Source organism: Anolis carolinensis, unplaced genomic scaffold (genome assembly GCF_035594765.1).
Source record: "Anolis carolinensis isolate JA03-04 unplaced genomic scaffold, rAnoCar3.1.pri scaffold_23, whole genome shotgun sequence".
In the NCBI taxonomy this organism is placed as follows: Eukaryota; Metazoa; Chordata; class Lepidosauria; order Squamata; family Dactyloidae; genus Anolis; species Anolis carolinensis.
In genome coordinates, this window is record NW_026943832.1 from 854,900 (window position 1) to 872,994 (window position 18,095).

An 18,095-nucleotide genomic window follows, 5' to 3' on the forward strand; every position below is an offset into this window, starting at 1 on the left:
TGGTGCCAAAGCAGAGTCTGTTTAGTGCCTTCCAAATCATCTTCTGTGTGCCCAGGAGGGAGTCTCTCATCCATTCTCAACCACAAATTGAGGTTCTGGGTTTTAACCTGCCACTTTTGGACTCTTGCTTGCTGAGGCGATTCTGTGAGTAGATCTTAGAAAACTATTTCTTGATTTAAGGCATTGTCTTGCTGGCTGATATTCGAACAGAGGATGGCCTGTGGCTGTGGCGCAGGCTGGTGAGCAGCCTGCTGCAATAAATCACTCTGACCACGAGGTCATGAGTTCGAGGCCAGCCCATGGCGAGGTGAGCACCCGTCAATTAAAAAAATATATAGCCCCTGCTCGTTGCTGACCTAGCAACCAGAAAGATAGTTGCATCTATCAAGTAGGAAATAAGGTACCACTTATAAAAGTGGGGAGACAAGTTTAACTAATTTACAACGTTGGAATGAGGAAGTGCCGTCACAGTGGATGATGAAGCAGCTGTTCCCCCCTGTGGCCAGAATTGAACATCCCCTCAGGAGAAGGTTAAATTGCCTCTGCGTCTGTCTCTGTCTCGGTTCTATGTGTTTATGGGCATTGAATGTTTGCCCTACATGTATATAATGTGATCCACCCTGAGTTGGGTTTCTCTGTAATAGTCAATAAGAGCACCTAAAGCTTCAGAGAGCTTCTGTTCAACCCTTTCAAAGCTCCCTGCTTGAGCGGTGATGGCACGATCGTCAGCATAGATGACCATCTTGCCGTTTCCCCTGCTGACTGTGCCCATGTTTTGTTAAAATGTGCTCCCTTCTTCCACTACCTTAAACGAACAACATCTCCTATTGTAATAAGAAAGCTTTGCTATTTTTCAGGCTTGGTGAGTCTGTCTCCCAATCCCTTAATAGTATGGCAGCGGTCATAATAGCAAAAACCAAAAGCCCTGGACGGGTGAAGCAGCGTCAAAGGTGAGAGAAAAAGTGCAAGTTCTCATTGAAGGAGCAAATCTGTGTCCGATTTTACCTCTCCAGTAAAACTGAATGTCTCTTATTTTGAACAGAAATCCCTCATGCAGGCAATAAGTTTATTTATTGATTTGTTTTTGCTGATATCAGGTTTCCTATATGGAACGGCGATCTCAATAGACTCAGGCAAAAGCAACAGCTTGCTCCTAACTTGTGTGTGTCTACATTGTAGAATTAATGCAGTTTGGCACCGTTTTGATTGCCGTGGCTGAATACTATGGGACCCTGAAAATTGTAGTTTGGTGAGACACCGGCAGAGAAGGTTATCTAATAAGACTACAAGTCCCATGAGTCCATGACAGCTCAGTATCCAATGTCATTCATTCTACAGTGATGAATCCCTAGTTATTGTCAGTTAAATGTTGGAAAGTATTCATTCATTAATCCATTCAAATATATTTATCCTATCTTAGATCAGTCTTGGTTTAATCAGTTGAAGAACTATTATTATTACAGTAGAGTCTCACTAATCCAAGCCTCGCTTATCCAAGCCTCTGGATAATCCAAGCCATTTTTGTAGTCAATGTTTTCAATATATCGTGATATTTTGGTGCTAAATTCGTAAATACAGTAATTACAACATAACATTACTGCGTATTGAACTACTTTTTCTGTCAAATTTGTTGCATAACATGATGTTTTGGTGCTTAATATGTAAAATCATAACCTAATTTGATGTTTAATAGGCTTTTCCTTAATCCCTCTTTATTATCCAAGATATTCGCTTATCCAAGCTTCTGCCGGCCCGTTTAGCTTGGATGAGTGAGACTCTACTGTATTATTATTATTATCAACACAACGACGTTGTATGGCACAGCAAACAAGATAGATATGCTGGATTTCGTTTAGCAAAACCACAAGTCGAACACTTCCCAAGTGTCTAGGACTGTGTGATGTATTTTCTGATGATGTGTGCAGATCCCAGTAGGGTGGCCTTTTGCAGTTGGCAGATCGTGATTTTGTCAATGTCTGTTGTTTCCAAATGCTGGCTGAGATCTTTTGGCACGGCACCCAGTGTGCCCATCACCACCGGGACCACCTGTACTGGTTTCTGCCAGAGTCTTTGAAGTTCAATCTTGAGGTCCTGATAGCGGCTGAGTTTTTCCTGTTTTTCATCTATGCGACTGTCACCTGGGATGGCAACATCAATGATCCAAACCTTGTTCTTTTCCACAACTGTGATGTCTGGTGTGTTGTGTTCCAGAACTTTGTCAGTCTGGATTCGGAAGTCCCACAGTATCTTTGCATGTTCATTTTCCAATACTTTTGCAGGTTTGTGATCCCACCAGTTCTTTGCTGCAGGGAGGTGGTCCTTGAGGCATAAGTTCCAATGAATCATTTGGGCCACATAGTTGTGCCTCTGTTTGTAGTCTGTCTGTGCGATTTTCTTACAGCAGCTGAGGATATGATCAATGGTTTCGTCGGTTTCCTTGCACAGTCTGCATTTTGGGTCATCAGCTGATTTTTCAATCTTGGCCTTAATTGCCTTTGTCCTGATGGCTTGCTCCTGGGCTGCAAGGATCAGGCCTTCTGTCTCCTTCTTCAGGGTCCCATTCGTGAGCCAGAGCCAGGTCTTCTCCTTATCAGCTTTTCCTTCAATTTTGTCAAGGAATACTGTATTATTATTATTATTATTATTATTATTATTATTATTATTATTATTATTATTAGAATAATAGAGTTAGAAGAGACCATATGGACCCTCTAGTTCAACACCCTGCCATGCAGGAAAAGCACAATCAAATTACCCCTGACATTATTATTATTTATTACCTGCCTCGCTTTGTGGTTCAACCTTGGTAAATTAAAATGAAGTGGTAAAACAAAGCACTATTAAAATACATATAACAAATACACATGGGTAAAATGCAGCTTAACATTTACCAATAAAATACAAGTACAGTAGAGTCTCACTAATCCAAGCCTCGCTTATCCAAGCTTCTGGATTATCCAAGCCATTTTTGTAGTCAATGTTTTCAATATATCATGATATTTTGGTGCTAAACTCATAAATACAGTAATTACAACATAACGTTACCATGTATTGAACTGCTTTTTCTGTCAAATTTGTTGTAAAACATGATGTTTTGGTGCTTAATTTGTAAAATCATAACCTAATTTGATGCTTAATAGGCTTTTCCTTAATCCCTCCTTATTATCCAAGGTATTCGCTTATCCAAGCTTCTGCCAGCCCGTTTAGCTTGGATAAGTGACTCTACTGTATATACAACATGACTCCACATATCTGCAAAGAGATATATCTCCAAACTTTGTGTGGATATCTGAAATTAAACCCTGTTGAAAGGAAGGTCTTCTGGCCCAAGGCAGATTTTCCTTTTTGTGGAGTACAGCTGAAGCATCTTCTGCAGGCTCCACTGTAAACAATGAAAGTTTTTTTTTCCAAAATAAGTTTTTGTTAAGCAAATTAATTACTTGTTCCAAAATAAGTTTTTATTAAGTGAATTAATGGCTTCTTCTTGCTGAAACAAAGCTGCATTGACCGATTTCTTCATCTTCTTTACTGATTTTTTTTTCATCAAATAGCCTTAAGAGGCACATCTCTGGATTTTTTTTTGCCTAATCTTTTAAGTTATCGTATTATTTGCATCTTTAATCACTTTTTCCTACAAAATTTGTACCAACTTGCAGGTCCACCAGGCATGAAAAGGTATAATAATAATAATAATAATAATAATAATAATAATGGTAAAGGTTTTCCCCTGACGTTAAGTCCAATCGTGTCCGACTCTGCGGGGTTGGTGCTCATCTCCATTTCTAAGCCGAAGAGCCGGCATTGTTCATAGACACCTCCAAGGTCATGTGGCCGGCATGACTGCATGGAGCGCCGTTACCTTCCCGCTGGAGCGGTACCTATTGATCTACTCACATTTGCATGTTTTCAAACTGTTAGGTTGGCAGAAGCTGGGGCTAACAGCAGGAGCTCATTCCGCTCCTCAAATTCGAACCTGCAACCTTTTGGTCCGCAAGTTCAGCAGTGCAGCGCTTTAACACACTTCGCCACCAGAGGCCACCAATAATAATAATAATAATAATAATAATAATAATAATAATAGATCTGCGTACATCATCCGAAAATACATCACACAGTCCTAGACACTTGGGAAGTGTTCGACTTGTGATTTTGTGATACGAAATCCAGCATGTCTATCTTGTTTGCTGTGTCATAAAATAATAATAATAATAATATTTTATTTATACTCTTCACTTCTCCCCGAGGGGACTCAGGGCGGATTACAGCATGTAAACAGATACAGGCAAACATTCAATGCCTTGTGACAATGACATACAGTGAGACACCAATACACAAAGACAATGGGGTCACGTTGGTGCAATGAGTTAAACCCTTGTGCTGCTGCTGCTGCTCACCTGAAGGTTGGCAGTTTGAATCCATGGGACAGGTGAGCTTCTGCTGTCAGCCCTAGCTCCTACCAACCTAGCAGTTCAAAAACATGCAAATGTAAGTAGATAAATAGGTACCGCTCTGGCGGGAAAACACTCTCCAAGCTATCACGCTGGTCACACAACCAAGAGGTAACAACACAGGCTCCTCAGCTTGAAAATGGAGAGGAACCACCTCCCCAGAGCTAGAGATGAGCACCACTTCCAAAAGCCGGAAATGAAAGGAGAAGCCTTTGCCTTGCCTGCGTTGTGTGTCTCATTGTATGTGATTATACATACTGCGTTGTGTGTCTCATTGTATGTGATTGAATGTTTGCCTCTCTTTGCTCTATATATACAGTAGAGTCTCACTTATCCAACATTTACTTATCCAATGTTCTGGATTATCCAACGTAATCTTCCTTTTAGCAGTCAATGTTTTTGTAGCCAATATTTTCAATACATTGCGATGCTTTGGTGATAAATTTGTAAATACAGCAATTATTGCATAACATTACAGTGTATTAAACTGCCTTTTCTGTCAATTTGTTGTCAAACATGTTTTGGTGCTTAATTTGTGAAATCATAACGTAATTTAAGGCTTTTCCTTAATCCCTCCTTATTATCCAACATTTTCGCTTATCCAACGTTCTGCTGGCCCGTTTATGTTGGATGAGTGAGACTCTACTATAATCTGGGGAGAAGGGCGGAATATAAATACGGAATATCTAAGGAAATCTTTGTTAATTCTATCTTTGTCATACCATAAATATGCATGCCAGCCAAATCTAAACATTGATGCTAGCAAATCTGTATAAATTGATGGCATTTAGAAATATTTTACTGTACCCAGTTGTTTTTTTTTACCTCAACATTGAACTCAAGGGTCCCCATTTTGTGTCAGGAACCACCATTTAGGAAACACTCTCTAAAAGATCTAGCAAATGCTTAGAGAGGTCATATTTTGTCAGATATGGATACCTATCCTGTAGATTTGGGGGTTGTAGTGTAGAACAATTTCGATTTTTATAAGATACAGGACCTATTTTGGGGAAGTTCTCCATCCACTAACTGGCCATGTTGTGCTATGTTTCACAGAGCTGTGGTGCAGATGGAGCAGAAAACCCCGAAAACCCGCAAACGTTCCAGCAAGGTTCACAAAATCCAACCCAAAGAACACCCGACGGAGGATGTCCAAGATGCAGAGGAGAAGCTTATGTCACTGGCTTTGGATAAAGATGGGGACGGAGACGAATTTGTGGACGTGTGCCAGAGTGGACTTATGATCTGTCGAGAGCTCCATGACAAACTATTCGAGCATCAGAAGGAAGGGGTGGCCTTCCTTTACAATCTCTATCACAAGAAGAGACAGGGCGGCATTTTGGCCGATGACATGGGCCTCGGGAAGACCATCCAGATCATCGCTTTCCTTTCGGGGATGTTTGGTGCTGGACTCGTCCGTTCTGTGTTGCTCATCATGCCGGCTACGCTTGTTAACAACTGGATGCGGGAGTTTGCCAACTGGGTCCCTGGAATTAGAGTGAAGGTCTTCCATGGGACCAGCAAGAAGGAACGAGAGCAAAACCTTGAGCAGATCCAGAGGAGAACTGGGGTCTTGCTCACCTCCTACCAGATGGTCCTGGCCAACTGGGAACAGCTCTCCAATCTCGACGGGCAGCCTTTTGTTTGGAACTACGTCATCTTGGATGAGGCCCACAAAATCAAAAGCCCTTCTGCAAAAACCACCAAGTCTGTGTATGGCATCCCGGCTGTCAATCGTATCCTTCTCACTGGGACGCCGGTGCAAAATAACCTCAGAGAGCTTTGGGCTCTCTTTGATTTCGCTTGTCAGGGGTCCCTCCTTGGCACCGCAAAAACCTTCAAGATGGAATATGAGAGTCCCATCATGAAGGCCAGAGAGAAGGATGCAACTCTGGGCGAGAAAGCCCTTGGGCTGAAGATCTCACAGAACTTGATGGCAATGATCAAGCCCTATTTCTTGCGCCGGAGTAAAGGGGAGATACTGAAGCTGAATTTGGAGCGATCCGTCTGCCTGACCGGTGAAGAGAGAGACTACATTGCTCTGGAAATGCCGTCTCTACCAAGGAAAAATGACTTTATTGTCTGGGTGTACTTGGCCCCTATGCAAGAAGACATCTACAGGAATTTTCTCTCCTTGGATCATATCAAGGAGCTTCTCATGACAACGCGTTCCCCATTAGCTGAGTTGACCGTCTTGAAGAAACTCTGTGATCACCCCAGGTTGTTGTCCGCACAAGCGTGTGCCAATCTTGGTTTGGAGGTGTCGGAATACTCTGAGCCAACAGATCAATCAACTTTGAGCATGACCCAAGACATCAAAAAAAAAGTTTCTGATAAACTTCTCATCGAGGAGTCGGGAAAGCTTGTTTTCCTTGTTGCATTGTTGGAGAAACTTCAGGAGGAAGGACACCAAACCCTTGTCTTCTCCCAGTCGAGAAAAATGCTGGACATCATAGAGCACATCTTAACCAAACGGAGCTTCCGGATGATGCGTGTCGATGGGACAGTGACGTGTTTAGCAGAACGGGAGAAGAGGGTCAGGCAGTTTCAGATGGACAAAAGCTATTCGGTCTTCCTTCTGACCACCCAAGTTGGAGGCGTTGGTCTGACCTTGACCTCGGCCACCCGGGTGGTCATTTTTGATCCCAGCTGTAACCCTGCAACTGATGCCCAAGCGGTAGACCGAGCCTACCGGATTGGACAAAAAGAGAACGTCGTCATCTACCGACTCATCACCTGCGGGACAGTGGAAGAGAAAATCTACAGGCGTCAAGTCTTCAAGGACTCGTTGATCCAGCAAAGCACCGGGGATAAGAAAAACCCGTATCGATATTTCACCCAACAGGAACTGAGGGAGCTCTTCACGCTGGAGGACACCACAAGCTCTGCAACACAACTGCAGCTCCAGTCCTTGCATGCCACACAGAGGAATTCGGACCTGGAACTGGACAAACACATTGCGTATCTCCATACCTTGGAGATGTTTGGCATATCGGACCACGACCTGATGTACACCTGCGAAACAGGTCAAGAGGAGGAAGAAGAAGAAGCAGAAGATGACGAGGCGCATCAGTACATTGAACACAGGGTCAAGAAAGCCCAGGAGTTGGTCCAGTTGGAGTCGCAGCTCAAGGATAAAAAATACCAGAAGTCCCGCTACTCGTGAGTCTCATGTATCCCATCAAGTCCAATGGAATTAACCTCTGTTTTCATTTCTTGCCGAAGAAATCGTTCCCAGTGACTGCATAGTACACCAATCTGGATGCTTTTTGTCTCGATTATCTATTCAAGATGTTCTTCATAATCCAGTTTATTGTTTGCTCAGCAGCTTGGTCTCCTTTTTTTAAAGCCTAAGCAAGGACAAGTTTCACTCTGATTCAGGGCCGGCCGGAGAAATTTTTTGATGGGAAGCGGGGGTGCTGAAAAGCGCCCCCGCCACCGGCGCCATGGCCCCGCCCAGCGTGCCCTGGCCCCGCCTCCCACGCTGCGTGGGAGGCGGGGCCAGGGAGAATAGTGAGGGGGGCGGGGCCAGAGTTGGCCCCGCCCCCGCCCAGCGTGCCCTGGCCCCGCCTCCCACGCAGCGTGGGAGGCGGGGCCAGGGCACGCTGGGCGGGGGGGGAGCGGCCTCAGAGCTGGCCCCGCCTCCCACCACGCTACCCCCGCTCGCCCGTCTGGCCTTTTGTAGCAGGCCAGACTTCAGCGGAGGTTCCTCCGCTGAAGTCTGGCCTGCTACAAAAGGCCAGACGGGCGAGCGGGGGTAGCGGGGGAGGCGGGGCCAGCTCTGAGGCTGCTCCCCCCCCCCGCCCAGCGTGCCTTGGCCCCGCCTCCCACGCTGCGTGGGAGGCAGGGCCAAGGCACGCTGGGCGGGGGGGAGCGGCGTCAGAGCTGGCCCCGCCTCCCACGCTACTCCCGCTCGCCCGTCTGGCCTTTTGTAGCAGGCCAGACTGCAGCGGAGGTCCCTGCAGGCCGCAATTGCGGCCTGCAGGGACCTCCGCTGCAGTCTGGCCAGCTAGGAAAGGCCAGACGGGCCAGGGCGCACTGGGCGGGAGGCGGGGCACCGTCAGGGCGGTGCCCCGCCTCCCGCCCAGCCTGACGGCGCCCCCCCGGGCCTGCGCCCGAGGCGGCGGCGTCAGGGGCCTCAATAGTGGGGCCGGCCCTGCTCTGATTTTATTAGAACTAGGATTGGATTTAACCTTTCTTTTGGCCATGGCAGTGACAAGGTCCATAGGATGTCCTTTGCATTTATTTGGGAAAGCCGTAGCTGAGAAGACTGAACCATTTTTGGTTTGAGCTTTGTGGTGTTCCTTGACGAAGGCTAAGTGGACTTTAGGGAGAAGATACAGTTCTACTTAAATATAATGGCACGATTGTGTATATACTCCAGCGGTCATATTTTGTCAGATATCCTGTAGATTTACCTATCCTGTAGATTTGGGGGTTGTAGTGTAGAACAATTTCGATTTTTATAAGATACAGGACCTATTTTGGGGAAGTTCTCCATCCACTAACTGGCCATGTTGTGCTATGTTTCACAGAGCTGTGGTGCAGATGGAGCAGAAAACCCCGAAAACCCGCAAACGTTCCAGCAAGGTTCACAAAATCCAACCCAAAGAACACCCGACGGAGGATGTCCAAGATGCAGAGGAGAAGCTTATGTCACTGGCTTTGGATAAAGATGGGGACGGAGACGAATTTGTGGACGTGTGCCAGAGTGGACTTATGATCTGTCGAGAGCTCCATGACAAACTATTCGAGCATCAGAAGGAAGGGGTGGCCTTCCTTTACAATCTCTATCACAAGAAGAGACAGGGCGGCATTTTGGCCGATGACATGGGCCTCGGGAAGACCATCCAGATCATCGCTTTCCTTTCGGGGATGTTTGGTGCTGGACTCGTCCGTTCTGTGTTGCTCATCATGCCGGCTACGCTTGTTAACAACTGGATGCGGGAGTTTGCCAACTGGGTCCCTGGAATTAGAGTGAAGGTCTTCCATGGGACCAGCAAGAAGGAACGAGAGCAAAACCTTGAGCAGATCCAGAGGAGAACTGGGGTCTTGCTCACCTCCTACCAGATGGTCCTGGCCAACTGGGAACAGCTCTCCAATCTCGACGGGCAGCCTTTTGTTTGGAACTACGTCATCTTGGATGAGGCCCACAAAATCAAAAGCCCTTCTGCAAAAACCACCAAGTCTGTGTATGGCATCCCGGCTGTCAATCGTATCCTTCTCACTGGGACGCCGGTGCAAAATAACCTCAGAGAGCTTTGGGCTCTCTTTGATTTCGCTTGTCAGGGGTCCCTCCTTGGCACCGCAAAAACCTTCAAGATGGAATATGAGAGTCCCATCATGAAGGCCAGAGAGAAGGATGCAACTCTGGGCGAGAAAGCCCTTGGGCTGAAGATCTCACAGAACTTGATGGCAATGATCAAGCCCTATTTCTTGCGCCGGAGTAAAGGGGAGATACTGAAGCTGAATTTGGAGCGATCCGTCTGCCTGACCGGTGAAGAGAGAGACTACATTGCTCTGGAAATGCCGTCTCTACCAAGGAAAAATGACTTTATTGTCTGGGTGTACTTGGCCCCTATGCAAGAAGACATCTACAGGAATTTTCTCTCCTTGGATCATATCAAGGAGCTTCTCATGACAACGCGTTCCCCATTAGCTGAGTTGACCGTCTTGAAGAAACTCTGTGATCACCCCAGGTTGTTGTCCGCACAAGCGTGTGCCAATCTTGGTTTGGAGGTGTCGGAATACTCTGAGCCAACAGATCAATCGACTTTGAGCATGACCCAAGACATCAAACGGGTTTCTGATAAACTTCTCATCGAGGAGTCGGGAAAGCTTGTTTTCCTTGTTGCATTGTTGGAGAAACTTCAGGAGGAAGGACACCAAACCCTTGTCTTCTCCCAGTCGAGAAAAATGCTGGACATCATAGAGCACATCTTAACCAAACGGAGCTTCCGGATGATGCGTGTCGATGGGACAGTGACGTGTTTAGCAGAACGGGAGAAGAGGGTCAGGCAGTTTCAGATGGACAAAAGCTATTCGGTCTTCCTTCTGACCACCCAAGTTGGAGGCGTTGGTCTGACCTTGACCTCGGCCACCCGGGTGGTCATTTTTGATCCCAGCTGTAACCCTGCAACTGATGCCCAAGCGGTAGACCGAGCCTACCGGATTGGACAAAAAGAGAACGTCGTCATCTACCGACTCATCACCTGCGGGACAGTGGAAGAGAAAATCTACAGGCGTCAAGTCTTCAAGGACTCGTTGATCCAGCAAAGCACCGGGGATAAGAAAAACCCGTATCGATATTTCACCCAACAGGAACTGAGGGAGCTCTTCACGCTGGAGGACACCACAAGCTCTGCAACACAACTGCAGCTCCAGTCCTTGCATGCCACACAGAGGAATTCGGACCTGGAACTGGACAAACACATTGCGTATCTCCATACCTTGGAGATGTTTGGCATATCGGACCACGACCTGATGTACACCTGCGAAACAGGTCAAGAGGAGGAAGAAGAAGAAGCAGAAGATGACGAGGCGCATCAGTACATTGAACACAGGGTCAAGAAAGCCCAGGAGTTGGTCCAGTTGGAGTCGCAGCTCAAGGATAAAAAATACCAGAAGTCCCGCTACTCGTGAGTCTCATGTATCCCATCGAGTCCAATGGAATTAACCTCTGTTTTCATTTCTTGCCGAAGAAATCGTTCCCAGTGACTGCATAGTACACCAATCTGGATGCTTTTTGTCTCGATTATCTATTCAAGATGTTCTTCATAATCCAGTTTATTGTTTGCTCAGCAGCTTGGTCTCCTTTTTTAAAGACTAAGCAAGGACAAGTTTCACTCTGATTTTATTAGAACTAGGATTGGCCTTCTTTTGGCCATGGCAGTGACAAGGTCCATAGGATGTCCTTTGCATTTATTTGGGAAAGCCGTAGCTGAGAAGACTGAACCATTTTTGGTTTGAGCTTTGTGGTGTTCCTTGACGAAGGCTAAGTGGACTTTAGGGAGAAGATACAGTTCTACTTAAATATAATGGCACGATTGTGTATATACTCCAGCGCTATTTCTTGCTCCAAAAAGTGAAGTGATGAGGAAAGCTTGCAGCTGGCGCAAGAGTTGTATTGGACCCAATGGAAGATATTAAGCTAAAGAAGTTGTTATGCATCGTGGTCTGATATTATCTTCCTCCATTTAGGGAGGAAGTCTGTGAAATGAAGCCCAGAAGGGAAGAAATTGGTTGCTCCTCAAGATTGTTTCTTTTCTTCCCTGCACTTTAACTTTTTGAAAAATCAAGTATTTATATATGGTTAATGTTTCCTACTGTCTTTTCTACTATTAGTAAAGTTTTTCCCTATTTTCAAAAACTTGTGTCTTCTCTGATCTATTGTGTTTTCTTAGTAGGATAATGCCACAGGCTACTATGGGTGCATCTACACTGTAGAACTAAGGCGGTTTGATACCTCTATTGGGTACTGGAATCTTCCTTATACATTTCATCAAAATTACTATAAACCACCTTTGATATTGGGTGCATCTGCACTGTAGAATTCATGCAGTTTGGTATCACTTTAATTGCCATGGTTTAATGCTACAGGAGTTTAGTCCTCTCTGCCAAAGAGTGATGGTACCTTATCAAATTACAGTTCTCAGCCATGGTAGTTAAAATGGCATCAAACTGCATTAATGTGATAGTGTAGATGCACCCATTGTCATCTCTGGTTATTTCAAATTATGAGTTGAGATATTCTGTCCCAAAATCTGACCCTTCGTGATGACATGAGGAGGAGAGAGGAAACCTATGACTTCATCACATGCAATAAAATCAATGTTTCTATACACTTAAGAAACTGCAACCGATGGTGCCCTTCACATGACACAATTTTCAAGTGTGGGGTAGAGGTATCTTGCCATTTCTAAAGTGTGGGTTTTCCTGACGATTTCCAAGCTGTTTGGCAAGTGACTTATTCTTTAATTCCCTATGTAGAGATGTGTTAGCATGCCCAATTTAACATGTGATGGGAATTCCTCCTCACCTGTTTGTTAACATAACTATGACGTCACTATGGAGGGAAGAGCTAAGATAGGCAGTATTGAAACCTTTCTTCCACCATTACCATTTTGGGATTGAGGAAGTATAGCAAACATTCAAAGATATTCAAAACATTCAGTTGTTTTGCACTTGTTTCTGAGCCCCCTCTTTCAACATTCCCCCCTCTTCCTGTGTTATTTTCCTTCTCATAAAAGTCCTTTTGACATCTTACTATTTTCTCTATTGCCTTTCTGAAACTCATGCTGTGCTGTCAGGCTTTTGTTTTGCTTATCAAAAGGCTAGCAGAGACAGACATATAAGAGAGCTAAAGCTTCATTTCCCCCCTCCCTCCTGTTCTCAATTCTGCAACCTAAGAATAACCCCTCTGTATATGTTGTGAGTTTTTGGGGCTGTAAATTGACCTCCTGAGATTACAAGGACAGAAAGAATACAAGGAGGGACAGTGGGAGTCTTTACCATGTGATGACAAATCAAACGGATAAATCCCAAAGAAAGCGGAGAAGGAGAAGGGTGAGATAGGGGTAGGGTTATAATTTGTTTAATTTCCAAATGAAATTGCGAAGCTTAAGGGAAAACCAACTATCCCAAATGCTTTACATATCCCATGTGATGAAGTCCTTAGATATTTTTTTTTCGTGTCAGGAGCAACCAGAGTTGCTTCTGGAGTGAGAGAATTGGCCGTCTGCAAGGACATTGCCCAGGGGATGCTCGGATGTTTTGATGTTTTTACCATCCTTGTGAGAGGCTTCTCTCATGTCCCCGCATGGAGCTGGAGCTGAAAGTGAGAGCTCATCCGCACTCTCTCCGGGTGGGATTCGAACCTGGCAGCTTTGAGGTCAGCAACCCAACCTTCAAGTCACAAGGCTTTTATCCCCTAGGCCACCGGAGGCTCCAAGTCCTTAGATAATCAACGTAAACACACAGTACACCTGAAGTTTCTGCAAGTTGCAACAACTTGATTGAAATCAACTAGCACTGACATAATGGAGGCTGGATGGCCATCTGTCAGGAGGGCTTGGATTGTGTCTTCCTGCCTGGCAGAAAGGGTGGACTGGATAGCCCTTAGGTCTCTTCTAACTCTAGGGTTCTAGAAACTAAGGATTCATCCATATCAATAAGCATATTGAAACCCGGTCTACTTCTGGTTTTGAATTTGATAGGTAGGACACATCCCTGCAACCTATTCAAATTAATTTCATTTGCAAAGAAACCGCCTTTGGGGTCTGAATGCCGACCACCCCGGTGAACAAAGGGCCGGGATACATTCGTAGACAAAACACAAATGCTTGCCAGCAATGAGATAAAGCACACCACCAGTACATCTGTTTTGCATATAATGTTTCATATGGGATTGTGCTTTCTTCGGAGGCCATGATCCACATCTAAACCTGTGAATTTAGTGGTGATATGAGGTCGATTTAAAGATACATCAGTGGGCTATTTTACCTTGTCTGGGTTAAGCGCATGTTGTGCAGATCAAGCCTTTCATCTAGGTTGTAACTGAGTGAATTAAAATCTGAATCGGGACCCCCGAAGGTCATCTAGTCCTCCCCGCTGCCATACAGGAATACACTTTGGAAAGACAGACCTTCACAGGCCTTCTTGGGCAGAGAAAGACTAAAGACCTTGTAAAACTACAGCTTCCAGGATCCCATAGCATTGAGCCATGGCAGGTACAAAGCAGAGTCAAACTGCATTAACTCCACAGTGTAGAAAAATGGTTGGTTGCTGTTTTTGTTGTTGGGCGTTTTCACTTTGTCTGCCCACACTTTTCCCCCTTCCAATAGCTACACATCCCTAAATTAAAGGCACAGAAGACTTTGCACCCTCTATAAGTCTAGATTGGAGCCCCAGGTGGTGCAGCGTGTTAAAGCACTGAGCTGCTGAACTTGCAGACTAAAAGGTCCCAGGTTCAAATCCGAGGAGCGGAGTGAGCGCCCGCTGTTAGCCCCAGCTTCTGCCAACCTAGCAGTTCGAAAACATGCAAATGTGAGTAGATCAATAGGTACCACTCCGGCCAATGTGAGTAGATCAACAGGTACCACTCCGGCGGGAAGGTAACGGTGTTCCATGCAGTCATGCCGGCCACATGACCTTGGAGGTGTCTACGGACAACGCTGGTTCTTTGGCTTAGAAATGGAGATGAGCACCAACTCCCAGAGTCAGACATGACTGGACTTAATGTCAGGGGAAAACCTTTACCTTTAATGTAATTTGATGTTTAATAGGCTTTTCCTTAATCCCTCATTATCCAACATTCTGCCGGCCATTTTATGTTGGATAAGTGAGTTTCTACTGTACTGCAAATAAATAAATAATCAAAACCTCTGAAAGTACCATTTGCCATAGATGCAGACAAAACGTCAGGAGAGAATGCTGCTTGGACATGGCTGTACAGCCTGAAAAACTCACAGCAACCCATTGTGGGGGTTGAAGTGCAAAACACTTGGAGGGCCAAAGTTAACCTTAAGTTAACATCAGGGGAAACCTTTACCTTTACCTACCTATAAGTCTAGATTATTCAGAACACAGGCCACCACTTTGGCTTGCTGGGGATGATGGCGGTTATAGTCACCAAAAGCTGAAATTTGGGGTCAAGTCTGGCCAGGAGCCCTGCTTTGTATGTGTGCCATCTTGGTTCCGGGTCCGTGTTCTTTTGTGCCGTCTCCCTTCTGCTGGTTTTCCTTCAAATTTCGTTATATTCACTTTAATGTGGTTACGTCCCCGGCTACGTGCTGTTTTGCTGCTTCCCGGCCAGAACGTAATTGACTTAGGTGGACGCACAGGCCGGCTAATGCATTTCAGGTGTTGGTGTGCGTGCGGAGGAGAAACAGAATTAATTCGTTCCAAATTGATGTTTGCTTAGTGGAACACGCAAGGAGGAGAAAGAAGCCTGTGCGCCCACCCAAGAGGCACCAAAGGAGATACACCAGGCATGGGCCAACTTTGGCCCTCCAAGTTTTTTGGACTTCAGCTCCCACAATTTCTGTTAGGAATTGTTGGAGTTGTGTTTCTAAAGGCTTTCACTGGGTTGCTGTGAGTTTTATTAGGCTGTCTGGCCATGTTCCAGGAGCAGTCCCTCCTGATGTTTTGCCTGCATCTGTGGCAAATGTCCTCAGAGGTTCTGTTGGCAAGTGGAGTGTATATGTATTGTTGAAGGCTCTCGTGGCCGGAACCACGGGGTTGCTGTGAGTTTTTTTGAGCTATAGCCAGCTGCAATCAATCACTACTGATCAAGAGGTCATGAGATCGAAGCCCGGGTTGTTCATGATTAAGAGGTCATGAGATCGAAGCCCAACCATTAATAGCTTAGCTCGCTGTTGACCTAAGCAGCTCGAAAGACAGCGAAAGAAAGCCGCCTTGAGTCCCTACAGGTGAGAAAGGCGGGGTAAAAATGTTGTAAATAAATAAATAAATCTGTCAAGTAGAAATTGTAGGTACCACTTTAAGGGGGGAGGCTAATTTAACTAATTTACGACACCATTAAACTTCCAGCAGCATGCAGAAAGGAATGAGGAAGTACTCCATCAAGGACTCGGTGTCACAAGTGGACGATGGAGCAGCAGCTCCCCCTGTGGCCGGAATCGAGCATACCCTCATGAAGCCGGAAGCTGGAAAATGTTAAATTGCCTCTGTGTCTGTCTATATATGTCGTATGTCTAATGGCATTGAATGTTTGCCATGTATAAGTACATTGTGATCCGCCCTGAGTTCCCTTTGCGGTGAGAAGGGTGGAATAATAAATACAGTAGAGTCTCACTTATCCAACATTCGCTTATCCAACGTTCTGGATTATCCAATGCAGTTTGCTTCCCGCCCCGATCCACAGCTGTTTCTCTAGACAGCAAGGATTGAAATTTTTATGGATTTAATTTCTGACAATCTTGCTACTGTAAGTTCATTTTTTTGAAATTCTATCTTTTTTGTAGTCAATTTGTTAGTAGCCATATGCTTTTGTAGTCAGTGTTTTCAATATAATGCAATGCTTTGGTGCTAAATTCATAAATACAGTCATTACTACATAACGTTACCATGTTTTGGACTACTTTTTCTGTCGATTTGTTGTAAAACATGACGTTTTTTGGTGCTTAATTTGTAAAATCATAATGTAATTTGCCCCAATGGCAAAGTGCGTTAAAGCGCTGAGCTGCTGAACTAGCAGATCGAAAGGTCCCAGGTTCAAATCCCGGGAGCGGCTTGAGCACCCGCTGTTAGCTCCAGCTCCTGCCAACCTAGCAGTTCGAAAACATGCAAATGTGAGTAGATCAATAGGTACTTCTCCGGCGGGAAAGTAACGGTGCTCCATGCAGTCATGCCAGTGGCCACATAACCTTGGAGGTGTCTATGGACAACACCGGCTCTTGGGCTTAGAAATGGAGATGAGCACCAACTCCCAGAGTCAGACATGACTGGACTTAACGTCAGGGGAAAACCTTTACCTTTACCTATCTTTATTTGTAGTCAATTTGTTAGTAGCCAATGTTTTTGTTGTCAATGTTTTCAATATAATGCAATGCTTTGGCTCTAAATTCATAAATACAGTCATTACTACATAACGTTACCATTTTTGGACTACTTTTTCTGTCGATTTGTTGTAAAACATGATGTTTTTTGGTGCTTAATTTGTAAAATCATAATGTAATTTGACGTTTAATAGGCTTTTCCTTAATCCCTCCTTATTATCCAACATATTCGCTTATCCAACATTCTGCCGGCCAGTTTATGTTAGATAAATGAGACTGTACTGTACTGCAAATAAATAAATAATCAAAACCTCTGAAGGTGCCATTAGCCATAGATGCAGGCAAAATGTCAGGAGAGAATGCTGCTTGGAGATGGCTGTACCTTTGAAGATGCCATTAGCTACAGATGCAGGCGAAACGTCAGGAGAGAATGCTGCTTGGACATGGCTGTACAGCCTGAAAAACTCACAGCAACCCATTGTGGGTGTTGAAGTGCAAAACACTTGGAGGGCCAAAGTTTGCCCATGCAAATGGTTAATGGAAATGCCCATATTTTGCTCCTGCTTCAGATATTGATCGTAGCTCACTTGGCATCCTTTCCTGATTGGCTGCTTGACTTTCTCTTTTATTGGCTGATTCCTTTCTATATAAAACACACACACACACCCCAGAGAAGGTCAGCTTCAGTTCTGACAAATTCTCCTTTTGTGTGGCAGGGTCCCGGGTCAGAGATCCTCAGCCACGCGTTTCCTGGACTCTCATCACAATGAATCCCGTTGCAGAAGAACAACAAACAAAAGCCTCATGAGAGCGTGGTACGGTGATGCCGCACCCGTGCACTAAAAATAAGCAGAATTAAAATTTATCCTTTGTATGTCTTTGTCACGTGCCGAGCCGAGAGACATTGGAACAATCCACATGAGACTATTTGCCTAGGATTAAGCAGCATTCACATGGGCCGAGATGTGATATTGGGTTTGCATAGCATGGATCTTCGCATGCACAAAAAAGCAAGCCATTCTTGCAGCATAAGGAAGTGGTTCAAACTATGACTCTAGAATCCAGGGATTTATAGTATGGCTAGGTGCTGGATTAGAAAGCACTGAGCCACGGTAGTTAATCTGGCATC

At 45.1% G+C, this 18,095-nt stretch overlaps 1 protein-coding gene across 3 annotated transcripts in view; it reads left to right on the forward strand.

Moving 5' to 3' along the window:
• LOC134294786 (DNA excision repair protein ERCC-6-like) overlaps positions 1 to 11,817 on the forward strand; it is a 32,406-nt gene extending 20,589 nt beyond the window's left edge. For 2 of the 3 annotated variants that reach the window (XM_062966511.1, XM_062966510.1), the window contains exons 2-3: positions 5,505 to 7,610; positions 8,984 to 11,817. In XM_062966511.1, the coding sequence (XP_062822581.1) occupies positions 5,518 to 7,610; positions 8,984 to 11,090 (4,200 nt within the window). In that variant the 5' untranslated portion in view covers positions 5,505 to 5,517 and the 3' untranslated portion in view covers positions 11,091 to 11,817. Of the gene's footprint in view, positions 1 to 876; positions 951 to 5,504; positions 7,611 to 8,983 lie in introns of those variants that run through there. The other variant, XM_062966509.1, reaches the window with a different exon arrangement.
• The last annotated feature ends 6,278 nt before the right edge of the window (positions 11,818 to 18,095 follow it).